Source organism: Fukomys damarensis, unplaced genomic scaffold, assembly GCF_012274545.1.
Source record: "Fukomys damarensis isolate Sample0158 unplaced genomic scaffold, DMR_v1.0_HiC HiC_scaffold_27, whole genome shotgun sequence".
NCBI lineage: Eukaryota > Metazoa > Chordata > Mammalia > Rodentia > Bathyergidae > Fukomys > Fukomys damarensis.
The window spans coordinates 33,442,582-33,453,055 of NW_022900939.1; the positions used below are offsets into that span (position 1 = coordinate 33,442,582).

General features: G+C 43.0%; 1 protein-coding gene across 1 annotated transcript; it reads left to right on the plus strand.

Annotated features, from left to right (window-relative positions):
- Window positions 1–161: 161 nt before the first annotated feature.
- On the plus strand, window positions 162–3,557 carry LOC104852741 (putative serine protease 47). The gene is made up of 3 exons (XM_010610524.3): window positions 162–200; window positions 439–639; window positions 3,015–3,557. The coding sequence occupies exons 1-3, from the start codon at window positions 162–164 to the stop codon at window positions 3,330–3,332; spliced, it is 558 nt and encodes a 185-aa protein (XP_010608826.2). The 3' UTR covers window positions 3,333–3,557.
- The last annotated feature ends 6,917 nt before the right edge of the window (window positions 3,558–10,474 follow it).

Consider the following 10,474-nt stretch of genomic DNA (forward strand, 5'->3'; position numbering starts at 1 on the left):
GGGTGATATGTAGATGTGTCAGTACATGAAGAGAAGCAGAGGAAAGGGTGGATGCATGGAGGGTACGTATGTGTAGGAGATTGGTGGGTAAATTGAGAAGTGGGTGAAGGAGTAGATTTGTAGGTGGGCAGGTGAATGAAAAGAGGGGTGAAAGGCTAGTGATGGATGAGTGGAAAATGGATGCGATAGTTTGTGACAAGGTATGTGAGTTTCATGGTTGCTGACCCCAATGAGCATGTTATATGTTAGTGGAATTCACCTCTTTGTGGCACTGGGAGAGATGTCTGTTGCTGAGCGGGGAGGAATAGGATGAGTGTGGAAGGTGGGGGTAGGTAGAAGACTTCAAACACAGCTATTCTAGGAAAACCCCAAGTCTGGGGAATATGGTAAACATCAGGCAGAGTGGGAGAGAAGACAAAGCTGGGCTTCCTTGAGTGACCTCCAGTGCAAATCCCTGACCTCCGTCTTACTTTCACAGTGCGGCTGTTACCACCTTTCTCTCTCCAGGAGGCTGAGGTAGGCCTCATTACGAATGAGCTCTGCAATCTCTTATTTGTGCAAAGAACTGGTAGGGACCACTTGGTGCAGGAGGAGATGCTGTGTGTTGGGAATTTCTCTACAGGAAATTCCATCTGCGAGGTAAGGCCAGACGCTGCTGCTGTTTGCCTGTTCTCTCGGCCTCTGTTTCCTTGGGAAGGGGGTCAGTGTTGCTCTCTACTCTCTTGGAGGAAATCCTTGGGCTTCTTGTTTCCTTCTCATTTCGTGTTTTCCCAGACTCATCCCTCAGCCGTCTCCCCCAGACTATCCCCTCCCTCAGCTCGTCCTGGTGCAGGGACATCCACTGGAAGGGCTCTCACACTGCTTCCATTTTGGTTGCATATTTTAAACTTTTCGTTGTAACATAATCAATACACTGACAACATCCCAGGAGACCCCTCGATCCCCTTGTCACGAATGCCAAGGGAAACTCATCTTCACTTCAACCTTAAATTCGGTTCTGTGTTTTCTGGAAATGCAATCTGCGGTTGGTGGTCCCGTGTATCTGAATGTTTTGTTAGTGAGACTCATCCAGATGTAACATGTAACGTGCCATGGCCCTAAAGTGTGCTCCTGTGTGAACTGAATGCTCTTACTGGTTCTGGGCTGGGTGGGTGTTGAGTCGTTTCCAACTTGGAGGTCAGATGAGTAGCAGGCTCTGCGTGTTTTCTTGTGTGTCTCTGGAGCACAGGTGAACGGCATATCTCTCATATTCTGTTTTGGGAAGCCCATGAGTGGAATTGCTGGGAAAAAGACATGTGTGAGTTCAGCTTTGGGAGAGGTTAGCAGACAGTCCTCCAGCAGTGGATGAGAATTTATGTCCTCACCCAAACTTGGCACTGTCCATCTTTTCACATTGTGACAGTCAAGGCAAGTATTTTCGGTTTATGGCTTTAAATTGCATTTTCCCAGTGAAATAGTACGGTTGAGTGAAATTTCCCATATTGACGTAACATGTCAGCCTTTCTATTTTTGTTTTTATTTTTTGGAGACAGGGTCTCTATAACTTGCCTGGGCTGGCCTTGAATTTGTGATCTTCCTGTGTTGGCCTCCTGGATAGGAGTTAACTGTTTCTTATAGGAATTCTTTATATATTCTTAATACAACTTTACTCTTGGACAGATGGGTTGAATCTCTTTTTATGGGTGGGGAGAGAAAGTGGCCAGCCTGAAGTGGGACAGCACAAGCACGGTTGCAGTGCTGAGTCCCATAGCAACCTTGCCTCTCTCCTGCAGGATCCCACACCTAAGCCAACATCCGTGGGCTAAGCTTTGGCATCGAGGTCACAATGGCCTGGCTGTCTCATGGGCTGAACCCCTCATGGCATTTCAGGTCTCCAGAAAGTCCCATTCACTCTCCAGAGATGCCCGCCTCCTCTCCTGGTGATGTGGGCTGCTCGTTAGCTTGGTGTTGCTGTGACAAAATATCTGGGAAGAACAACTGAAAGGAGGACAGACATACAGTGGTACCTTGATTCTTGAACTTAAATCATTCCGTGATTCTGGAAAAGATGGCCACATTTGTGTTTGTGCAGGAAAGATGGCCGCAGTCATGTTTGTCACCCGATGCAGAGTTTGCAAACAAAAAGAAAATCTTGCCAAATGCTTCTGTTTGTGAACCAAATTGTTTACAAACAAAAGTGTTTGTGAATCAAGGTACCGCTGCATTGGGCTCATGGTTTCAGAGGTTTCTGTGCAGTCCCTCACTCCATTGCTTTTAGTATTGTGTCACGGTGGAGACATTGTGGCAGAAAGACATGGGAAAAGAAAGGTGCTCACCTGTGGCGGTCAGGAATCAGAGAGACAGAAAGAGGAAGAGAGGAAAGGGCCTGGGATGCGATGCAGTCCCAAGGTCATGCTACCAAAATACACCTCCTTCGGCCCATTTGGCCATGAATCCTCACCATCTACTCACTTCCCTCAGCCCATCAGCTGACAATCAAGCCTTCGACACAGTGAGCTTTTGGAGGACGTTTCAGGTCCCAACCGTATTGTGACCTGTCTCCACCTGTCTGGCCATGTGTGTTTCCTAATGGTGCTCAACCTGGAGCTGGAGAGAAAGCCACAGAACCAAGCAAAGAGGCAGGAACTTGGGAGGACTCGCTGCTGCAGCTCCAAGTTTACAGAGATGGGGTCTACACAGGCATCTCAGGTTGCCCAACCTTCTCACAAGCCCCTCTGTGCGGGCAACTGTCCCCTCTTTACCTCAGGCAGCACGTGTGACTGGGCCACCAGATCCGATAGCATGCAGAGGTTCACATACTGATAGATTCAGATCCATGGCCATCCAGCTGGATGACCAGGCAGCTCAGGAATATCCTGCTGCTCCCTTCCGGTGTTCCACCTGCACGGTTTAATCCAGTGGGACCGTAGCGGGCACTTGATCAGGAACTGGCAGCTTAGGGCACCAGACAGACATTGTTTCTCACGTCTCTGGCTCTACTCACCTCCCGCCAACTCTTTTCTCTCTCTCCTCAGGGTGATTCTGGGGGTCCCCTTGTCTGCCTGCAACCTGGGGCCTGGGTCCTGGTAGGCCTGGCCAGCTGGGGTTTGGACTGCAGGCATCCCACCTTCCCCAGTGTCTTCACCAGGGTCACCTACTTCACTGACTGGATCAGCACCATCAAGAGGCCCACTCCTGTTCTGGACTCACTTCCAGGTTCTCCTCCCGGGGACTTTCTGCCCCCGCCTCTGACAGCTACAGGCTCGCGCAAGACTCACAGTGTCCCTAGGCCAGCACAGACCTGCCTCCTGCTGCCCTTCATGCTTCAGGCCCCACAGCAGGCCGGGGGCTGACAACTCGATCCACTTACATTCTCTCTGTTCAGGCCTCAGGGGCTGTGCTGCAGCCTCCCTTTTGCCAACCCATTGGCAATAAATGAAGGTGTGAAGGGAGGGCAGGGGTATGGGAAAAAAATAAGAACCAAGACATAACATGTGAAGGTACAAGATCCCAATGATAAATGTAGCTGTATTGTTTGCTTTAAATGTGCCAATAAACAACTCTGACTCCTGCCCTAAGAGGAACCACGCGCCCCTGATCCTCTGGGAAAGGCTGGGGGTGTGAAAGGCACAGTAAGGGGACCCTGAGGAGCCATGTGCCAATTAGGCAGAAAGCAGGTCCGTCTGCCCTTGTAGACTGTTCTTGTCATGGAGAATGTCTGGCCTTCCAGGGAGATCAGGCTGCGCTCCTAGCATCCAAGTGCAGGGGCACGAAGGTCCCCAGAGGTGGGAGAGCAACACTGGGGTCTGGAAGCTCTGAGGCCTCTCAGATTGAGGAGTTGAGCGTGAATCGGGAGCACAGATGGGGCCCGATGCCAGGCTGAAAGCTGAGGCATAGACCGGCAGTCCTCCCAGCTCTGCTCCTGGGTTGATACCTAACAGCCTCTTCACCTATCCACATAGGCCCACCTTCCCAAATCCTTAGTGGATTATCCACCGCCAAGCTTCTCATATCCAGGCCCCGTTAATCTGCTCCCTGCTGTCTGAGGCACACCTCAGACGCTCTTGCTCAGTTTCCACGCCTCTTCACTGATTGAAAATCAGTGTCACCTTGTCTGTTTAGCCGACCCAAGATTCATGGTCCAGCCACAAGCCCCAGAGTAGTGTCTCAGGCTGTCCTTCCTGCGGATATGCTGGACACCAGAGTCACTGCGTGGCCAGCAGGATCTCAGAGACCTCACAGAGCAGCCCATCCCCACCTGCTGTTTCCCCCATAAGAGGAAGCTCCTCTTTAGCATAGGTCCCAATGAACCAGGCACTATTCCTGGAATTCAGCACAAATTCTCTCCAGTCCTAGGGTTGCCCACATTTCCTGGACCCTCACTGGTAGGAGTACAAACAGACTCATGCTCATTAGCAGCAGAGCCTCGCTGTCCTCGTGCCTCTGCTGCTCATACAGGACTCCACCCCACAAAGATCTCATGAAGGCTCGGGAAAATGTCTTTCTAGTGTCTCTTCCTACGGGATCTTTTCTTGCTGTCCCCACTTTGGCCGGGTGACCTACTAAGGTACAACTATACCTGGTTATATACCCATGCACTAGTGCTGAGCCTTGGAGGTCCAATCTCCAGAAGGTAGAAGGCAAGCATTCCTGCCTGGTGACAGACCCAATTATAGCATTTCTCAGGAGTGCTACTTAGAACCCTGGGGCGCCTGTGAGTGACCAAGAGAACACTTTTGTTTGTGGTACTGAACATTAAACAGAGGGCCTTCACAATAAGCTACTTCCCCGCCCTTTTTGTTTTGTTTTGTTTTGTTCTTTACTCCAAGTCTTACCCAGGTGAGACTCAAACCTCCTGCCTCAGCATCCAGAGAACTGGGATTGCAGGCGTGTGCCACCATGCCTGGCTTGTTAACAGTTCTAAAGATTATCCAGGTGGTTTCAGCACTAAATAATCATCAAAGAAATACTGTAATGTATAATAGAACATAAAATTACAGAACTGCAGATATTATAGTACCGTACTGTAGAAGAAGCCATCACAAGGCCACACTGCTGCTCATATTCCTGTGTCCTAAATCTGAATGCAGATTGTAAGTCTGAGTGGTGAGTCATAAGTTTGAACAGTTGTTAAACAGGTAGGCTGTTAAAGGAGGATTGTGTGTATCTTTCCATTTTCTGAAGTCTTCTTAGATCCCCTTTATTAGAGTGATGTAGTGTTTATTGTCAAGGTTTTTCATTTCCTTGGTTAGGTTAATTCCTAAATTTTTTAAAATTTTGATGCTATTATATGAATGGTATTATTTTCCTAATTTCTCTCTTAGTAGCTCATTCTTGATGTATAGGAACACCATTGATTTTTTTTTGGGGGGGGGTTGAGGCAGGGTCTCACTATGTAGATGAGACTGACCTGGAACTCACTACGTAGCCCAGGCTGGTCTCGAACTCACAGCCATCCTCCTGCCTCAGCCTCCTGAGTGCTGGGATTACAGGTGTGTGCCACCACACTCCGCAGAACACCATTGAATTTTTTTCAGCTTTAATTTTGAGTTTATTGGTACATTTTAGGGATACAGTACAGTTACATTCATTGTTGGGAATTTGTACCTCTACATGACATGTCTTGTTCTCATTTTTTCCTCTTGTCCCTGCCCCCCCTTCAACACCATTGATTTTTGAATGTCGAGTTTTGTATCCTGCTACACTAAAGAATTTGGTTACTAATTTTAGGAGTCTTTTGATGGGATTTCTTGGAGAGGATCATGTCATCTGCAAATAATGATAATTTGACTGCCTTTCTTTTATTTCTTTCTCTTGCCTAGTTGCTCTGGCTAATGTTTTGAGATATGTAACAAGAGTGATGATAGTAGATATCTTTGTGTTTTTCCTGATTTTTGAGAGTGTTCAACTTCTCCCCATTTAATATTGTGCTGGCCATTGGTTTGTCATAAATGACTTTTATTAAATTGAGATGAAGTTCTTCTATACCTATTTTCTTCAGGATTTTTATACTGAATGGATATTAGATTTTGTCAGTGGTTTTTTCTGCATCAATTGAGATGGTCATATGATTTGTTTCTCCTGCTTATGTGATAGATTACAGTTACTGATTTACATATGTTGAACCATCCTTGCATCTCTGGGTCATGACATATGATTTGTTTGATGATTTGTTGCATTCTGCTTGCCGATATCTTTTTGAGGATTTTTACATCTATGTTCATTAAAGAAAAAGGTTTGTAGTTTTCTTTCCTGGTTTTTGAGTTATGATAATGCTAGCTTTCAGGAATTACTTTAGGAGTATTCCTTCCCTTTCAATTTCATTAAAGATTTTGAGTAGTACTGGTATTCGGTCTTCCCTAACGTTCTTACTGAATTCAGTGCTGAAGCCATCAGCTCTTGGGCTTTTCTTAGTTGGTAATTTTTTTATTACTTCTTCAATTTTATTGCCTGTTATTGGTTTATTTGGGGTATTTATATCTTCTTGGTTCACTTTTGATAATTCATGTGTATGTAGGATTCTGTCCATTTCTTCTGGACTCTCGTTTATTGAAGTACGGGGTAGTTACTGATAATCTTCTGAATTTTGGTAGTGTCCATTGTGATTTTGACTTTTTCATTTCTAGTTACATTGACTTAGGCCATTTCTTTCTTTCTTTTCTTTTCTTTTCTTTTTTGGTAAAATTGGCCAAGGGTTTTATTGTTTTGTTTACTCTTTCAATTTATTGATTCTTTGTATGTTTTTGCCTCAATTTCATTAATTTCTGCTCTGATCTTTATAATTTCCTTCCTAGTTCTAGCTTTGGAATATAGATTATTTTTATTTTTCTGGAACCTTGAGGTGTGCACCATTAGGTTATTTATTTATCTGGGTTCACTCTGTTTTTCTGATGTAGGCATTCATAGCAATAAACTTCACTCTTGGGAATGCTTTCCTTGTGTCCCATAGGTTCTGGTCTGTTTACTGGCATTATCATTTGATTCTAGGAATTGTCTAATCTGCCTAGATTTCTTCTGTGATCCATTGATTTCAAGTGAGTGTTGAATAATTTCTGTGGTTTCTTTTGCCGTTGATTTCTAATTCATTGTATTATGGTTTTGTAGTAGGCATAGGATAATTTTGATTCTTTTGTATTTACTAATCATGATTTATGGGCCCGGGTGTGATCTGTTTTGGAGAAAGTACTATATGCTGCTAAGGAGAATGTGTATTTTGTTGTTGGGTGTAACACTGTGTAGATATATATATATATATATATATTTAGTCCATTTGTTCAAATGTTTGTTTTAACTCTGATATTTATTTGTTATTTTGTCTAGTTGATCTATTTGTGACAGTGGGCTATTGAGATTCCCCACTATAATTTATTGATGTTTATTGGATCTTCTATGTCCAGTAGTGTTTGCTTTATGAAGTTGGGCATAGCAGTGTTTGGTGCATATGTGTTTATAATTCCTATCTCTTCCAGTTGAATTGTTCCCTTAACCTTCTTTGACTTTTATGATCAGTTTTGGCTTGAAGGTCACTTTTTTTGAAAGTAGGATGGCTATTCCTGCTTGTTTTGGAGTTCCTACTGCAGAGAACATTATTTTTCATCCTTTCATTTTTTAATCTGTGTATTTCTTCTTCAGAATAAACGTGTTTGTTGTATACTACATTTGTTGTGTTTTGCTTCTTGAACCATTCTGTCAGTCTGTGTCTTTTGATTGGAGAATTGAGACCATTCATTTTGAGAGTTATTACTGAAAGGTATTGACTTATTCCCACCATTGCATTATTTTCCTGTTACTGATTTTCTTTTTTTCTTTTTTTTTTACCATCTGCTCAACTGCTCACTGCTTGATGTACTCATTCTATTATACTTTTTAGCATTGTTGGCTTCATTTTCTCTTTCTAGGATATCTCTGAGAACTTTTTTTGGAGTGCTGGTTTGGTGGTCACGAATTTCTTAAAGTCCTCTATGCTATGGAAATGTTATTTCTCCTTCAATTTTTAAAGAGTATTTTTCAGGCTATGAAAGTTGATTGAGTACAGTGTAATTGGCCCAGCACTCAGTTTTCCAAGAATGGACTACAGTACTGTTAATGCCACAAAAGTTATCTTATATTGGCATACAGAGAAATAATTGATAATTATTGCAGTTTACAATAATTAATAGCAATAACTATGCCACTGTGGCAAAAGCATATAAATCAGCAATAATAATAGCATCAAAGACAAACTGGATAGTAGTAACATACCATAAGAACCAATAATGTATCTTCCTTAGCTATAGAAAAGAGAGTTATAATGGTAGTGTAAACACTGACACACACAAAATATTGACATCCAATAAAATCTACTAAATGTAACAACTACACCTCCACTAACAATAGAAAAGAATTCAACAGTAACAGCATAGAGTTAACTATCTAAAAGTTAATAAAGCTTAATGGTTCTATTAGTAAAGAACAAGAGGGTGGGGAATGGAAAGCTAAAAGAAGAAAAATTTGAAAAATTAAACAATAAAAGATGAGAAAGGTGAGATAAAGGATTTTGTTAATGAGTAAAAGGAAACTAATAGATAAAGGTAACAGAAAAAAAATAAGAAAAAGAGGAGCAAAGAAAAAAGAAAAAGAAAGAAAAAAACAGAAAAAAAGAAACAAAATCCCTCAACCCACCCCCAAAAGTCAGTGGAGAAGGGAAAAAAAATGAATGAGTGCACAAATTTTTTAATGAGTGTATTTCCCCCAGGATCTTCCGTTCTGGAATCCATAAAATCAGTTTTCTTTGTCTAGTTTTATGTCTTATAGATTCGTGCCCTATTTCAGAATCCACCTGTCCATTTACCCCAGCCTATCGCAACCATCAAAGCAGAGGTGTGTCCTTGGTCACATAGGTAAATGGAGAATACAGTCAGACCTTTGATCTGTGATGAACATGTAGCAGAGCAAGAGTTCAAGCAGACTTAATGCCAACACCTTCAGACCTAGCCATTTCAGAAAGCCACACACACCAGACCTGTCTGCCTACCATGGAGGGTGGGGCCTGTGCCCTTAAACTTCTCAGAGGGTCTATGTCTAGCCCACCCACACCCTCTCCATGACTGTCTCCCATAGCTGCCTCTCACCCAGTCACTGTAGGAGGATAACACTGGGAACCCTGAAGTGGAGTTTTTCTGTAGTTGGTCTGAGGCTCAGTATTAAATAATCAACTCCTTCTTGAAATGGCACCTGATTAAATACTCTCTGGCAATATGGCAGAATATGGCAGGTGCTGCACTACATTCCTTTTCCAAGGCAGTGGCACCACTGAGCTAAATCTCTGGCCCATGAGTCACTTTTTAAGTAGAACTTCATGCTATTTTTGCAGTTTATAACAGCCATGGGCTTTTCTTGGAGCTAGAACTTCTGGCTTGATTGGTTATTTCTCTCTTGACCTCCTGACCATGGGGGCTTACATTGTGTCTAAAGAGACAGGTTTCCATCCTGGGAGCCAGGGTGAGCTTCCAGACTGCTTTATCTCTGGCCTCTTCTGGAGCAAACACCAAACTGTGAGGCTCATGAATCAAGCATTAATCAAGATAAAGTGGGTATTGTGGGTATATCTGGGCAGTTAGGACTTCAAGAGACCACTCATTGTTATTTTGTTTTGTTTTTGCTTTTGAGAATCTGTTCCTAAAGTACAGGGGAAAAATATTCTTGATTAGGACCGGGAATTTAGCTCAGAGGTTCGGTGGCCTGGCTTGCAAGCGCAAAGACCCGAGTTCAATAACCTGTACCAAAAGAAAAACAAAACAAAACAAAACAAAAATATTCTTAAGATATCTGAGATTATCTCACAAAAAAATATAGAAATATAGTGCTTCTCTATTTACTTTGAAGTCACACCTAACAATCCCGTCATATATTGAAAATATCCTAAATTGAAAATACACTTATTACACTTTCCCCACCAAACATCATGGCTGAGCAACACGGCTCACCGTAGTCAGTTGATCTTCGTTTTGACTGCCAGGCTGACTGGAAACCGCAGCCCACACCATGGCCCAGAATCTCAAGAGAAGGCTGAGACTGGACATCATTAGCCACTGAACAGATCCAGTTCTGAATCTGAAGTACTGTTTCTGATGCATGCACAATGCTTATGAAACACCGTAAGTCAGAGATCACGCGTGCTTTATAGAGAGCCAGTAATGTTTATTATTAACAAAGCCTGCTATATCTCTCCATCCAAGAATTTTGTATTTATAAAATGTACAGAACCTGGTAAGGAAGAAGAAAACATGAGATCAGCCGGGCCTGTACTGTTGAAGAAGGTATGCCTGAGTCCCTCTTTGACATTCCTGAGCATCCACTGGCACGCTTAGCTTATGAAACCGTAAGTCAGAGATCACGCGTGCTTTATAGAGAGCCAGTAATGTTTATTATTAACAAAGCCTGCTATATCTCTCCATCCAAGAATTTTGTATTTATAAAATGTACAGAACCTGGTAAGGAAGAAGAAAAAATATGA